The following is a 17,500-nucleotide window of genomic DNA, read 5'->3' as shown; positions in this document are numbered from 1 at the left end:
AAGAAACACATTTACATATTGGCGTAACATGACAAATTTCGTAGATAATTTGTATTTTTCCTACCATACAAACCTTAGCTATTTACATGGGGTATTATTTTGGCGGAGCTGAAATGACGAGCCATTAAATTTTAACGAGGGTTAACTACCCCCTCGCTAGTTAGCGGGGGGGGGGGGTAGGGAAGGGGTAGCTAGCTACCCCTTCCCCCCTCACACACTGTGAATAGCTCAATTCACTTAAAGGTAGGACTTGACTTGGGGGTCAGGGCTGGCGGGTAACATTTGCGTAAATAGCTAAGGTTTGTATGGTAGGAAAAATACAAATTATCTACGAAATTTGTCATTTGTTCCGTAACCTAATACAAACCACGCTATTTACATGGGGTGACTTACCCTTAGGAAGGGCGGAAAGTCCTCAGGCTTCTGGCTTCGGCTTTACCCGGGGACTCCAATTCAAAGTTGTAGAACTCAAGGAACGGGAGTCCCTAACCCTCGCACGTTGTCATGTTTGACCATCGTACGGCCTACTAGGATGTGTGTGAAGGAGAATAACGTGACTCGTCCTAGGCAGTTGACCTGGAGTTCTTTATGTGGAACTCTAGGCTAGGACGTTCCCAATACCACCTCGTCAGGGTATGGGGGACACGACAATATTAAGGCTAATACTAGGAGCACAAGGAAGCATGGTTTACCTGCAGAGGTTGAGGTCAGCTGCGCAAAGACCAGGATGCCGCTATCCCCAAGAGAGGGGAGAATGAAGAAAGAAGTAAGGGCCAGACATACTCTTTCATTCACGCAGACTAAAACCGGGTAACAATGCCCTCAACCTTCTGCTACTTGTCCAATAAGGAGCCTGAGGTTAGACCAGCTGTTTTGCAGCCACCACAGGACCGATAGAAAACGTATCGAGGTTCCTGTGGGTCACGTCCTGCAGGTAGTGGGCTGTGAACGTCGTCTGACGTTTCCAGACCCCAGCTTGAAGAACCTGCGTCACAGAGAAGTTACTCTTGAAGGCCAGGGAAGTAGCAACACCCCTGACGTCGTGAGCTCTGGGACGACGTGACGGAGGAGAGTCGGGATTCAAGGTGCTGCTTATCACCTTGCGAATCCATGAAGAGATGGAGTTCTTGGTGACCCTCCTCTTTGTCCTCCCTGTGCTCACAAACAAAGCTTGCACATGAGGACGGGCTGCAGCTGTTCTTTTGAGGTAGCGCCTCAGACTCCTGACTGGGCACAGTAACAGAAGGTCTGGGTCACTTGTTACAGAACGTAGACTCGTTACCTTGAAGAAGTCGAATCTTGGCTCCGACAACCCAGGGTTTTGAGTCTTAGCAATGAACTCAGGGACGAACTTGAACGTTACCTCCCCCCATACCCTTGAATGGGCAACGTCGTAGGAGAGACCATGAAGTTCACTTACTCGTTTGGCCGAGGCCAACGCGAGTAGGAACACCGTCTTCCACGTTAGGAGGCGATCAGACGCCTGGCGTAATGGTTCAAAGGGAGCTCTTTTCAGAGCCCTGAGCACTTGAACCACGTTCCAAGGAGGGGGTCTGACTTCCGACTGGGGGCAAGTAAGCTCGTAGTGGCGTATGAGTAGAGAAAGTTCCAACGAAGAGGAAATATCCACTCCTTTCAGCCTGAAGGCTAAGCTTAAGGCTGAGCGATAGCCTTTCACCGCCGAGACTGAAAGGCGCATTTCCTCCCGAAGATATACAAGGAACTCCGCTATTGTTGGAATAGTGGCATCGAGCGGAAAGGTACCCCTTCCACGACACCAACCACAAAAGACTTTCCACTTCGCCTGGTAGACGCTGGCAGAGGATTCTCGCAGGTGTTCTTGAAAATTGTACGATGGAAGGAATAAAACAAGTCCATTAAAAAAGGTTCACTTTAATGAAATGTTGAGCTTTCATGTGAAGTTAAATTTAGAACTGGTTGCTGGTGGGCTTGTTGACGTAGAGAAGGATTTTCCTGTGTCCGAAGTAACTACAGGTATGCTGTCTTCCTTCTCCTACCCTCCTCGCTTTTCAAGAAACCCTGAGGACATAAACGAAATACTATTTTCAAAAGGTAAAGGCAAGTTTTGCTAAATCACTCAATTCAATAACTGTAGTAAAATGAAAATAAAGACTTTTAAGGTAAAAGCGCAAGCTCTGCTATTTCACTCAAGTCGCTAAACTCAGTAGTTAACTTTACAATTAAATTGAATTCTGAGCAATGAAAAATATATAGCCTACATATTCTGCCTCCAATTTAACGTGGCAACCACCTAACCACGAAAGGCCCAATGATCCCAAAACTTCGGCGTAAAGTAAACATAACATAGGCTAATTAGGTAAAAACTGCCTCTAATCCAAAAAAACTTTCATATGGTAACACGCAAAGTTACAGCAGTGATAAATTATGAATAGTTTAAATACCAAATCCACAGGGTTTATTAATTGGGAATCGAGCAAGGGAATATTTATACAAGATAAACAAATTGACAGGGAATCACTTTAGAAGTCAGCATATCTTTCGTAATGACGTACCTTATCAATTCAATTCCTCGGAAATTTGGCCAAGATAGTGTCCTGATGTTACGACGCTTATGGCTGGTCTCGTCTTGTGCAGGATGGCGGAGAAAAGTGAGTTTATGTTACTCCTCCATTATATGACTTCGACAACTCTGGATATAATTAACTCCTGTAATATCCAGCCGTCCGTCCAGTACGAAAACCTTCTTTCAACTCCCTTTCTCTCTGCTGGCGATGTTTCCTTTAGAATTCGTATTACTGGAAAAAACAAGACCACCAGCAGATAGTTCCGAAAGGGTTGTTTAGTAGTTCACGCTTCAAAGGATTTACCGTCAAAACGAAAATATACAATATGCTGGGTTTCCCTTCAAGCGTAAACTACCCTTAATTATAATAATAATAATGCATAAGTTATCACTGGATAACACAGGTTTACCCAAAAAGAAAATTAATAAACAATGGAATATATGATTTGCTAACCAAATACTGTAGCAACAACAAAAGGAACAACATTAATTAAACAGAATTTCCAACACTCCAGGGAAGGAGCTCGGATTTTCTAGGCTTTGAAAATCTGAGGAAGTTCTTGATTTATTCTAGGAGCATCTCCTTAGTCCTTAATCCTGAAGCAACGGCAGCTGCTCTCTTTGGATACCTATAATTAGAGTCCACTGCTATAGTTTTCTTGGGTCTCACAGAGGGAGCAATGCCACTAATACAACCTTTATCCCTGAGCAAGGGTATAAGGCTGGTAACATGTCTTTTCACAACTTCACCAGACTTCCCTTTCAAAATCTGAGCATTGGTCACCTCTCCAAGGTCATTCTTTACCACCCCCTTAACAATCCCAAGTGGATAATTTAAGGCCTTAGTATGAGGATCCTTCAGCAAAACAATGTCTCCAGCTTCAATGATCTTATGGGTAACAGGCTTGTATCTGTCAGTCTTATCAACTGCTTGATTTATCAATGTCGTCAAAAATTCAGAATGATAAATTCTAATCAAGGTCTCTCTTACCTTCCTCAGCTTGCTGTAAGTGTCCTCAATTATTCTTGAGGGTGAATCTTTCAAGTCATACTCCCCATCTAATTCAGGATCACACTGCAATTCGGGTATAATGTTAACAGAGGTTAACTCGTAGCCATGTATTAAAATTTCTGGAGTTATTGGGCTAGGTACAGATTCATCAGGCACATCCCTTAAACCATCCTTAAAGGCAATGGGACGACGATTTATAAGATGAGTTGCCTGAGATATAAGAAAGGCCATATCCCTTATGTCTAACACATTTGTTTTAATGGATTTGTTAATTAGATGTTTTACCATTTTTATGCAAATTTCCACTAAAGAACCCATTTGGCTACAACCCTTGTAATAATTTTCAAATTCAATAGGTTTAATTCCATTTTCTTCAAAGTATGACTGAGTATCAGGATCTTTTAAAAAAATCTGCAATAACATTAGCCCCGGCAATAAGTTGTGTCCCCAAATCGCTTACTACAAATTGTGGTAAACCATGTTCAAAGGTATGTAGAGTGAATGATCTCAAAAATTCCTTGACTGACAAATCCAAGCATAATTTCAAATTAATGGCCCTTGTATACATACAGCTCATACACAGAATCCAAACCTTCACCTTACTACCCTGTTGCTTTACAAAATATGGTCCAAAATAATCAATATATACATAACTGAAGGGAATCTGGGAAGGATCCATCCTAAACTCCCGGTAAGGGGACTGATTTAACCGAATGGTATGCTCCTTGTACCTTTTACAGATGACACAATCTTTTACCACTCTTTTAACAGCTGAAAAACATTGTGGTATCCAGAACTTCTTGCGTAGCTCATTCAGAACAGAATAATAACCAGCATGCTTGAGTTTTATATGAAGACTCCTGATTATCAGTTCTGTCAAGGAACTTCTGTTAAACAGCAAGATTGGGAAGCAACACCTCTGTTTACCTTTCCACCTGTCAAACTTGCTTTTGACTCTGAGAATTCCATCTTTATCTGGGTAAACATTCAACTGTCTTACCAAATTAGGTATATCCTTAAGAAGTTTAGAATTGGATGCAAAATACTACAACACACTAGGAAACTGAATTTTTTGTTCTTTCAATATGATCATCTTCAGAGCTTTCACATAAAATCCTGTATCATTAGATTCAACGGGAACCTTCAGTTTTCTAGCTGTAACTGTAGCTTTCCATTTGGCAAAACACTGGGCAACCCTGGCTTGCACTTTAACCATGAGAGAGAAACTAGAGTATCTGTTTGGAGAAACTAGATGCTCAGCAACGTCCTCCCTAAGGTCTTGTGCACAAACATTACTTAAAACATTCTCCTCTTTGAAGTCAAGGGTAGCCCTAGGGTTAGGAACTGTAACTCTCAAAATATCTTGACTGACTATAGATTGGTGGATATCAGGTTGAGGTCCGGAAAAATAGTTTGTATTAATTAACTGTTTATAGGACAAGGCTCTTGTTATGCAGTCTCCAGGATTGGCAGTTCCAGTGATGAAAGTAAAATTAACAGGAAACGTTTCACATAACTTATCTATTTGCTGTAGCCTGTTAAGAACAAATACAGACCTTTTCTGCATCTTATCCAGTTTATAGGAATATGAATTGATCCAAGAAAGAGCTACCAAACTATCAGAGTACAAATCCAAACTTTTTATTGCAATTGGAACGAGGCAATCAGGCCCTCCTAAATCTTTATACAAATCAATTAACAACTCCACACCCAAGCAAATGGCTTGTAACTCCAGGGAAGGGATGGACTTAGTATTAGACTGTCTGTTTATCAGCCTGTTTTTGGCTAATAAAAAATTTGTTTGGCCAGTATCAATGTTCTCTATATACAGAACAGCTCCATATATCATACTGCTAGCATCTACACAAGCAAGAAGTCTGTATTGTCCATCTCTTTCCCCAACAAATCTTTGAACAACAATTTCAGGCGTAGAATTAGCTTGCCTTGCAATGCATTTCCATTCTTTTAGCTTTTCCGCAGGTAAAATATCATCCCATCCTAATGACTTATCACACTGTAAACCATGCATAAATATCCTTGCCCTATTAAATACTGGACCATTGATATTATACAAATCAAAGTTTGAAGCAATGGACTTGAGGATGGACCTCTTCGTACTTGCCGAAGCTTCCAAAACAATGGGAAAAGTTGAAAGGGTATCCAACTCCCTATTCCATTTCAAACCTAAAAGTTTAACTTCTGTTAGTGTATTTTGATCCCAGTCTGAGTCAATGACTTCTTGAAGTGGCCCATCATTGGTGACAATTTGTTGCAATTCTATTCTATAAGGAGCAAATATATTTGTTAGCCGAGTATAGGCCCATTCCAAGGCATCCGAATTTTTGCATGTATAAGCTCCATTATCCATATAAAACAACTGATAAAGCAATTTCTTCATATTTTTTACCTCTTGAGTATCATCCTCCCCATCCAAAACCAGTATCTTATAAAGACTCAACATCAAAATTGTAGGGCTACATCTTAAACCAAAACTCAATCTAAGATTCTTGTAACCAACTAAGGAAAAATCTTTCTTCTTCACACTTCTAACCCAAAGAAAAAGTAATTTATTCTGATCTGAAGGTCTAAGTGCTATCTGATTAAAAGCCTTTTTGAGATCAAAGCACAATATTTTCGAACCAAATCGTAAGTGAAGCAAGGCTGAACTTAACTTTTGGTTTAACGACGGCCCTGGATGAATTGCCTGGTTATGGCTTACTGTCATGGGTTTTCTAGGGTCAGCCTCAAATATGTTTGATAGAAATACTACTCTGCATTTTGTAGTCTCTCGATCAAGTTTAAACACCCCCATGTGGGGTAAAAAACTATGTTCAGGATGTTCAGTTAGGTAATGGTTAAGGTTTGGGATCTTTTCAATTATTCCTAAATTTTCTTGTTCTTTAATGACTTCATCCATGAGTTTCAGATGCATCTCCCTTTTGCAAAGCTTCTTTAAATTTGACTTTAACACTGCTTCAGCTAGTTTATAATTTTTACCAAGTAAGTGTGACACCTTACTGTTCCATAGCAGAGGCATTGTTATTCTACCATCCTCATTAACAGTGGCATTGTTAAGTGCATATCTTACTAGAGAATTATTGAGTTCCACAGATGTCTCATTCTCTTCCTTATCATAATTAAGGATCCTTTTGCAGTCGTATTCCAACATTTGCTCGGTGGCCCTTTGTAGTGCTTGCTCATTTATGCCCCCGTTCTCATTTAAAACTAGAAAATTAGCTTCTACCACCATTTCCTCATGCTCCAATATAGATTCATCATTAAATTTACCTAATCCAAGGCCAATGGAATCAAGAGAACCTACATCCAACTGAGCAACATCAGACTTGCAAGTAATTGAAGTTTCAACTGCATTTAAATCAGGAAGGCAATGTAAATTTTTTAACATTGTGTCAACATTACCAAGAAGCATCACTCCAAAGGAAGTTTGAAAGTATACTGAAGGACTATCATGTCCAAACCTAACTGTTGACGCCATAGTGCAGTGAGCAGAGTTAGTGCCTAGGATGAAATCTATACTATTTAACTCATCCCCATTATTTAGCAACTGTTTATCTGCAAGGGTGTAACCCTTAGCAGAGAAATGGCTTGCCACCCTGAACAAATTAGGCAACTTCAAATTTATATTTATATAAGGTACACATAGGGCCTCCACCTTGCAATTTTCCTGACCAAATTTTAAATTCAGTTCCACAACCTTTGTATTATATGATTTAGCAGAGTTAAAACCATTAACAGTAAGACTCACATTTCTCCTCAAAACTTTGAACTGAATCTTCTTAACCGCTCTATCCGTAATAAAATTACACTGACAGCCCGAGTCTTGTAAACCTCTTATTTGGGTATGGTCCTCTAGATGACAAGTGAAAGTTGGTAGAGCAGATCTATTACCATAGCACTGAAGAGCATCCACTGAAAATACTACCCCCGTGGAAACCTTTTCAGATTTCTCATTAACTAAATTGGAGTTTTTATTAAGACTTCTAGCATTGACCACCTCTTCTTTTGGGGAATCTCTTTTAATGCAGAGAAAGGTGAAATGCCAGCCATTACATCCTCTGCATTTCTTATGAAGTCTAAATTTGCACAAACCCGCAGAATGAGAGGAACTGGCACACTTAAGGCAACCTCCTATCTCTTTCAGCTTATCCACCTTTGCCTTATTACTATTATAAACCGGGCACTTGAAAACTTGGTGATCATCAGTTGCTCTGTCATAAGCACATAAAGAGCATTTCGCCTTAGTAGGCTGCCCTTCAACATTCACATTAGAGGCTAGATTAACAGTCTCTGAAGTTTTGGGAAACTTCTTAACTTTTGTATAAATTTTCTGAGATGCTATGGCATATCGTTCACATGCTTCAAAAATGTTATCATTAATTTCTGAAAGGGAGGGCCTCGTCTTATTGGTAATATTTACTAGCTGAGATTGGAAGGTGCTGTTCATGCCATTCCAAAAGAAATAGTTCAAAAAATCGTCCACTTCCATTTTCAACAACTTAACAGATTCCATGAAATTTTTCATCTGACCAACGTACGCAAATGGATCTGTTTGGTAAGGCATTTTCATATCTGTCAACTGTTTTATTAACGTAAACTTCTGAAACCTAGGGGATGCTAAAGCAGACCTTAAAATTAATTTTGCATCTTCATATGTCTGTTTGTCTGTTTCAAGTGAATCGAGTAGTATGGATGCACGACCTGACACTTGTTGCTTCAGCAGCAGTAATTTGTCTCTCTGAGTGTACCTGAAGGTTTTAATAACCTCTTCAAATTCAGAAAGAAATTTCTCTATATTTTCTCCCTCTACACTTTTAAATGCTGGTAAAGGAGCTGTGGGGCTTTTCAAAAGGCTTCTAGCTTCTTCAAGTACAGAATGGGGAGGAACTGAATCTTTAGTAGCCTCAAGGGTAGCTATAAAAAAGTTTATTTTATCCAAGTAGCTCTCACAAGCTTCAAATTCAATATTTAATTTTGATTCATCTTCCTCTTCTGCCCATAATAACTTAGCTATTTTAGAATTATAAACCTTCAGCTCTTCAGCAAATCCATGAAATTTAGAGATAAGTGATCGCCGTTCAACTTCTGAACCTAATTTACAATCTTCAATTCGATTGACATTCTTAGTCACTTGACTGCGGATGTATTTCCGAGAATTTATCAAAAGCGATAATTCTGACATCTCTGCCGATTGCTATTAAAACAATATTTCAGACAATCACAAATCAATCTATAGAGCAGATCTAACCCAACAGAGTTTAAATGTGTGGCGTCCCTGTATAACCTTTTATTGTCTAATCTACCTGGACCCTCTACTCTGAACAAGTAATTCTTGAAACTCAACTTGTTAATAAATTTATTGAGATAACGCCTCATTAACTTGAATTCTTCCACGCAAGGGCTATCAAACCGATTTCTCCTTTCATAAAATCAGATTTCAATTTGAGATGCAATTATACAAGATCTTGGTAACCTGGATCTCAGAATCTTGTAAAATTCTTTGCAATTATTCTTTACCACTGACAAATCTACACGAGACTTCAAATCATTACCTCCTAAAATTACCAACAAATAATCGGGGTTATGCGTGAAAACATCTTCTAGGAGAGCTAGATTATTCAAAAAGTAATTAAATGTGGCACCAGGAAAACCAAGAAACTGAACATCAAAAGATGTCTGTTCAATCACAATTGTTGAGCTATTAACCCTAAGCTCCAAATCTCTAACATAAGAATGTCCTAGAATTGACAGTTTCATGACAATACCAAAACCAAAATATAAACTAGGTAAAATTCAAGGACAACTTAAATTATAAACAAAATTTCAACGCTGATAAATTCGAAAATTCTCGTACTTTCGTCATTCTCTCCGCCAATCCTACACTCAACGAGACCAACCAGCAACCAAATTTCTTACTCGAGCCCCACGTTGGGCGCCATCTTCTGAACTCTTGAGAAATCCTGTCCGCAACCTGTTGAGAAAATCCTCTCTCCGTGAGGAGTTGCTGGATAGTCTCCAGGCGTGAAGCCGAAGCGAAGCTACGGCCTTGTGGAAGATGTTGCAATGTGGTTGTCTGAGTAGCTCGTGACGTGGAGCGAGTTCTCTTGGGGGTTCCGTTAGGAGTTGCAGAAGGTCCGAGAACCATTCTGCATGATGCCATAGCGGAGCTATGAGAGTCATGGAGAGGTTGACCGATAGGTTGGCCTTGTTGAGCACCCTTCTCATCAGACAAAAAGGTGGGAAGGCGTAAACGTCCATATTGTCCCACCTGTGTTGAAATGTATCCTGCCAGAGAGCCTTGGGGTCCGGGACTGGAGAGCAGTAAAGGGGCAGTCTGAAAATCAAGGCTGTCGCAAACAGGTCTACAGTCGGGGAACCCCACAAAGTCAGGACTTTGTTGGCTATCTGAGGATCCAAAGACCACTCGGTACTCACTATCTGCGTCGCCCTGCTAAGACTGTCGGCGAGGACATTCCTCTTGCCAGGAATGAAGCGAGCTGACAGTGAGATCGAGCGAGTTTCGGACCATCTCAGAATCTCTACTGCAAAATGGGATAGCTGCTGCGAGAAGGTACCTCCCTGCTTGTTGATATAAGCCACCACTGTGGTGTTGTCATTCATCACCACCACGGAGTGGCCCGCCAGGGTTTGTTGAACTGTTGAAGAGCCAGAAAAACGGCCTTCAATTCTAGCAGGTTGATGTGGAGGCACCTTTCCGATTCTGACCAAAGGCCTGAGGCTCTTTGGTTCAGAATGTGGGCCCCCCACCCTTGATTTGACGCGTCCATAAACAGAGTCAAATCTGGGGGAGGACGAGAAGATCTGTTCCCTTCCGTAGGTTCTCGTCATCCAGCCACCATCGAAGATCCGCCCGTTCCGAAGGTCCTATGGGAACTAGGAAGTCCGGGGAATCGTTTCCCTGATCCCATCGTGACTTCAGTCGCCACTGAAGGGATCTCATCCTGAGGAGGCCGTTTGGAACAAGACGAACCAAAGATGATAGATGGCCTAAGAGACGTAACCACAGTTTGGCTGGAAGCTCTTCTCGTCTGAGGAGAGATTCTGCTACCTTCCTCAGCCTTGCTATCCTTTCGTCTGATGGAAAGGCTTTGTGGAGAATCGTGTCTAGTTTCATGCCTAGGTATACCAGTTTCTTCGTAGGGCACAGAGAGGACTTCTCGAGATTTACCAAGATCCCTAGGTCTTGGCAAACTTCCAGAAGCCTGTCTCGGTGTCGCAGAAGGGTCGACTCCGAGTCTGCCAGGATTAGCCAGTCGTCCAGATAACGAGGGAGACGGATGCTGTTCCTGTGAGCCCACGACAAGATCAGAGTGAACACCTTGGTGAACACCTGGGGTGCCGTGGAGAGACCGAAACACAGCACCTTGAACTGGTAGGTCTTGCCGTCTAGGCTGAATCTTAAGTACTTCCTGGAAGACAGATGGATGGGGATCTGGAAGTACGCGTCCTTCAGATCCAGAGTGCACCTAAAGTCTTGTGGTCTCACTGCAAGTCTGACCGTGTCCGCTGTCTCCATACTGAAGCAAGTTTGTACGACAAACTTGTTTAGTGCTGAGAGGTCTCCCCTCGCACTAAAAAGAACCTGAAAAATCATGTCTGCTTTTCTCCTCTGTAACAGTGTCGAATTTTCAATATGAAAATTCTTGTTGCTTTGAGATTTTGTATATAAAGGAGAGTTTTCTGCAATAAACTCACTTAGTTACTTTCATCCTGTCTTTGAGTCACAACCTTCTCTAGGCTCGTCACATTGGTGACCCCGGAGTGACTTGCTCCTCCCGCCTCCCACCAGCCTCCGGCCTCTCAACGTTACTATGACGCCGTCAACGCATACCTTCTGCAGCCATATTCGCCGTCGCCAGCCGCCCGAATAGTAACGCATTTTCAGCTCTCTCAACAACCATTGGGGGACCAAAGAGCTTCGCTCACCTTCGGGAAAATGACCAGTATTACTCGCTTCCAACCGGCCGCGGACGGCTCTCCTCGTAATGTGAACCTACTTCGTGCCCTTTGGGTAAGCCGTTTACCCAAACCTGTACGCGCTGCCATACCCGATGTCGATAGTTTACCCATAAAGGACTTGATGACCAAAGCCGACGCCTTTATGGACAGCCACTTCATGATCATCAAATCGTCCATCAACGCCTCCACTCGTGACGAAGAGGACACTTATTCAACTTCAACCAAAGCTGACATGAATGCCGTAGGACACACACGCCTATGAATGCCATAGGACATACACTCCTGTGAATGCCGTAGGCCTATAAATGCCGTAGGACACACACGCCTATGAATGCCGTAGGACACACTCGCCTATGAATGCCGTAGGACACACACTCCTATGAATGCCGTAGGCCTATGAATGCCGTAGGACATACACGCCTATGAATGCCGTAGGACACACTCGCCTACCCCGTGACAAGCCGGAGCGGCAACAAAGCCACCCATCATCCACCACTCGCTCGCGCCCCAACCAACGACTTCTACAGCCACTCACTGCCGCTAATCGGCGCAGTTTTTACTACCTCTCCAGATTCAGGGCACCTATTTAACATGTTCAGTATGTCATTTTTAGGGGGGGAGCCATGTACCAACCGTGTGTGTATCTTCGCTCTCCCCTCGCACTAAAAAGAACCTGAAAAATCATGTCTGCTTTTCTCCTCTGTAACAGTGTCGAATTTTCAACATGAAAATTCTTGTTGCTTTGAGATTTTGTATATAAAGGAGAGTGTTCTACAATTAACTCACTCAGTTACTTTCATCCTGTCTTTGAGTCACAACCTTCTCTAGGCTCGTCACAATGCTATAAGCCTAGGGGCCCCAACAGGGAAAATAGCCCAGTGAGGAAAGGAAACAAGGAAAACAATACTTTAAAAACAGTAACAACATTAAAATAAATATTCCCTATATAAACTATAAAAACTTTAACAAAACTAGAGAAAGGGAAATAAGATAGAATAGTGTGCCCGTGTGTACCCTCAAGCAAGAGAACTCCAATTTTCTTAACAAAACAATTATTCTCATCTCAACGAACAGTATACCAGTATTTTTTCTCTACTTCTCTCACCTTCGTCATCCATACTCCAATTCTAAATTGATTATTTGGTTTAAGTAGCCAATTTTTACATTTCTCCCAACTTGAGTCTCTTTCCAATCTTCTACACATATCCTGTTACCTTTCTTGCTTCTAATTTTTAACAAATCTCTACAGTTCAAGTTCTCGTTCATTACCTTATCTTCCTCGTTTCAATTTACTCTAATTACGTTAAAGACTTATGCAATTCAATAATAAATATGGGATTAGTATCTATGATATTTGTTATACATTTGTCTTTACTTGTTCGTCGCAATTTTTAATGATTAACCAAGTTCAGGGAAATACATAAACAGACGGAAAGAAATTAGATATGTATAAACTATAATTGAAAAGCAACACCTGTAACTATATACATAACCCAAATAAAACAGAGAATAATTTCAGTGAATACTAAGCTCTCATATAATGTGAGGGAACATTAAAATAACTAGAGGCTGTAAAAAAAGATAAAATTTAATTATACTAACATGAAAAGTATTTACCGTGCTAGGAGATTCTTAAGTGTAATCCCCCACAATCATGCAAACTATAATTATAATATATATATATGTATATATATATATATATATATATATATATATATATATATATATATATATATATATATATATTCAAATAAGTCATATATATTTTTGATACATTAATGTCTGGATTCTCTTAACGACCTCGGGATCAGAGCCCCAGGCGAAATCACACAAAGACAAGAGCTGTCGACCCAAGCTCTTGTCTTTGTGTGATTTCGCCTGGGGCTCTGATCCCGAGGTCGTTAAGAGAATCCAGACATTAATGTATCAAAAATATATATGGCTTATTTGAATATGAAAAACACGTCTAAATGTGCAAAATTTATCATATATATATATATATATATATATATAGGATATATATATATATATATATATATATATATATATCACTGGAGTTTATCTTTTTTTGCCTTCCACACCAGACAAACCTCGCAACCAAGGATTTCTTTTTTTTTTTTTTTTACCTCGCCAAGGATGACAGAGGAGCTGAAAAGTCAGTCTCTGTCTAGAACAGCGGTTCCCAACCTGTTGGTTGCCTGGGGTCGCCAATCGATTTTGAGCTGAATGGGAATATTATATAAAATAAGGTGAAAAAAAACATGTTAAGACAGTTAATTTTTTTTTTTTACAAGGAGAGTAACACAACAGTAACAGTTATTGGTATATTAGACCACTTAAAATCCTTTATAGAATATGCTGCATGTTTGCACAATAGGTACCATACCAAAGAGTCTATATTTCCTGAATGTTTAAACATTTTGAATTCAATACTTTCTGAACTCAAATCGTTCCTGCAAGAGCATTACATCAATGGTTAAATAACTGAATGGGTTGGCTCACGTGTAGGTGAGACTCCAACAATCTTTCGCTTGCTCAGTTCTTTGACCTCACGGACACCTAAAACTCATTATAATACCTATCTTGGAGTACCTAGAGTGGTTCTTAGGATCATACTGTCATGAATCGGGAGAAAATGTTCCCTTTAACAATCCATGTTTGCATCGTACTATGAAACTTAATGTAACAGCTTGATGAAACTACTGATGTGACAAACTTTTCACAACTTCTTGTGTATGTTCGGTATTATAAAATGAAAAAAATAAAGAAGATTTCTTGTTTTGTAAGCCTCTGCAAACTTCAACTACTGCTGCTGATATTTTCTATTTAACTGATGATTTCTTCAAAGAACGTTCGATCGAATGGGAGAAATTGTGCGGAGTTTATATTGACGGGGCACCTACGATGCTCGGCTGTAAGTCTGGGTTCAATCGCTAGTTAAAAAAGTGACTCCAGAAGTAATTGGGACTCACTGCATGGTTCATCGACACGTATTAGCTACCAAGATGTTACCCGAACCATTCAAAGAAGTGCTTAACCGAGTGATTAAAGCATTAAATGTCGTTAAATCAAGGCCAATTGCAACATGGCTCTTAAAAGTTTTATGTGGAGATATGAGTTCAACGCATGAAGCACTACTGTTTCAAAAAGAGGTAAAGGGGCTCTCGAAAGGAAAGGCCCTGAAGAGATTTTTTTATTTGAGAGGAGAGCTGCAAATATTTCTCGCTTCTCAAAATGCAAGTGAATATGAATCATTATTAACGGATGAATTTACGTTGTGCATGCCAGGTCAACATTTCTGAGATATTTAATAGTATGAATACAGGATTACAGGGTAAGGAAAGTACGATTATACAGTATCTTTGTCTGAAAAAGATATTGTCTTTTAAAATGAAATTGGAACTCTGGATCACCAAAATTAACCAAAAGGAATTGTTTATGTTCCCAACACTTGCCCAATTAGTTGAAAAAGCGGCAAATGAAATCGATGACTTATATGGCTTGATACAAGAGCAGTTGGAAAATCTTACTGTTCAAATAAGAAATTATTTTTAGGATGAATGTTACAAATCTTCCTCCCTTACAATCAACCCTTCCAATGCCAGTGTATCTGAGGTCCCTGAAGCAGCAGAAGAAGAGTTCATCGACTTAAAAAACAATTTTGAAGCTAAATCTTGGTTTGGTGAACTGCAACTACAAGAATTTTGGGCAATAAGTTTCCAAAAATTCCCAGTAATATCAGAAATCGCAATAAGGAATTTATTGCCGTTCCCAACAACTTAGTTATGTGAAGCAGACTTCTCCCAACTTGTCCTCCTTAAAAACAAATGCCGAAATTAATTAAATGTGGAAGATGACAATGGAGCCGAGGATAGAGTTGCTAGCTAAAAACTGCAATACCAGTCGTCTCATTAAGGTCAGCTCATAAACACCGCTTTACATAATGTTGGAAATTTGTGTTCTAATAATTTTGAATTGATTTACAAATAATTAATTTTTGTAGCAGCTTTGGAGTTTTTTTATGAATAAATTGGAAATTAATCATGAATTTAAGGAATGTATAGTTACTTCACGAACAGATAATCTATCATTCAATAATCGCAATATATGGCAGTTTATTGTTAAAAAAAAAAGAATGTGTATATAAGATATTTTAATGATTGGGGTCGCTTCCTGATTGCTTATTCTAAAATGGGTCACCATGTTTAAAAGGTTGGGAACCACTGGTCTAGAACGTACAACAATGTCTTGAATGAATTAAAACAAGATTTTAATGATTATGGGGAGATATTTTTAATTATAATTGCAATAAGTAATGAGTATATATAGCAAACTCATGCATACATTGTGTGTGTGTATATATATATATATATATATATATATATATATATATATATATATATATATATATATATATATATATATATATACAGTATATATATGTGTGTGTGTGCGCGTGTATTTACTTATGTGTGTATATATATATATATATATATATATATATATATATATATATATATATATATATATACATATATATACATATATATATATATATATATATATATATATATATATATATACACACATGTATGTGTGATTTTATTAATACATATTTTCCTCGTAGGTAACGAATTGTATCCACAAACGTAAAATGAATAAATCAAGATAAAAGAGAGCCTTCAAATAGAGTTTGTGAAGAGCAACCACAGAATTCATAGGGCCATAAACACCATTAAAACCAGGCCTAATGGAGTTGTCACGACCTCTAAATCCCCCATTTCCGAGGGCTCTTAGTTTACAAGGAGAGAGATTGAAAAGAGTATTAGAGATCAGTCTCCTTGATGTATGTTTTTTGTTGATGATGTTATACAGTGTAGCACTAGGCGAGAGGTAGTAGAAGAGAAACTGGAGGAGTGGAGAGGAGAAATGGAAAATAGAGGATTGAAGATCAGCAGGAAAAAGACAGAGTATTTGAGATTGAAAAAAAAATGGGGAGAATGGGGAAGTTAGTTTACAAGGAGAGAGATTGAAAAGAGTATTAGAGATCAGTCTCCTTGATGTATGTTTTTTGTTGATGATGTTATACTGTGTAGCATTAGGCGAGAGGTAGTAGAAGAGAAGCTGGAGGAGTGGAAGAGAGAAATGGAAAATAGAGGATTGAATATCAGCAGGAAAAAGATAGATTATTTGAGATTGAAAAAATGGGGAGAATGGGGAAGTTAGTTTACAAGGAGATTGAAAAGAGTTGAAAATTTCAGGTATTTAGGATTAACAGTTGCAGAGGATGGTGATCAGGGGGCCGAAATAAATCACAGAATACAAGCAGGACGGAGGAATTGGAAAAAAGTGCCTGGAGTACTATGTGACAGGAAAATAGGGGTTAGGTTGAAAGGTAAAGTACACAAGATCGTTGTGAGACCGGCAATGATGTATGGAGCGGAGACGTGGTCAATAAAGAAGACAGAAGAGAAGAAACTGGATATGGCAGAGATGAATATGTTTAGATGGATGTGTGGAGTGACAAGAAGAGATAAGATGCGGAATAAGGTAATTAGGGGTACCACAGGAGTTACAAAACTATCAGATAAGACCCAAGAAACTAGACAGGTGGTATGGTCATGTCATGAGAAGAGATGAACAGTATATTGGGAGGAGGGTGATGGAAATGGAGGTGCAGGGAACGAGGAGAGAGAGACCAAAGCGAAGGTGGATGGACTGGATCAAGGATGACCTTCGATCAAAGGGATTAACCGGTGATGAAGTGTGGGACAGCGGTAGATGGAGAAAGCTGGTCAGAAACATCGACCCCACATAGAAGTGGGAAAAGATGCGGACAAAGAAGAAGTGATGGGAATGGAGGTACAAGGAACGCGAATGAGAGGGAGACCAAAGCAAAGGTGGATGGACTGTATCAAGGATGACCTTCGACTAACCCGTGATGA

The 17,500-nt window shown here is 39.7% G+C and overlaps 1 protein-coding gene and 1 pseudogene across 1 annotated transcript in view; both read right to left on the bottom strand.

Annotated features, from left to right (window-relative positions):
- The window catches only part of LOC137622602 (uncharacterized), a 551,390-nt pseudogene that overhangs the window by 478,799 nt on the left and 55,091 nt on the right, over positions 1 to 17,500 (bottom strand).
- Positions 1 to 17,500, bottom strand: part of LOC137622146 (uncharacterized) — a 37,025-nt gene that overhangs the window by 10,623 nt on the left and 8,902 nt on the right. Inside the window, exon 2 of the mRNA XM_068352581.1 lies at positions 5,965 to 8,769. Within this exon, the coding sequence (XP_068208682.1) occupies positions 5,965 to 8,769 (2,805 nt within the window). The remainder of the gene's footprint in view (positions 1 to 5,964; positions 8,770 to 17,500) is intronic.

Source organism: Palaemon carinicauda, chromosome 29, assembly GCF_036898095.1.
Source record: "Palaemon carinicauda isolate YSFRI2023 chromosome 29, ASM3689809v2, whole genome shotgun sequence".
NCBI classification, from domain to species: Eukaryota; Metazoa; Arthropoda; class Malacostraca; order Decapoda; family Palaemonidae; genus Palaemon; species Palaemon carinicauda.
Note: the sequence above shows the minus strand (reverse complement) of the source record. Positions and strands in the feature narration are given on the sequence as shown.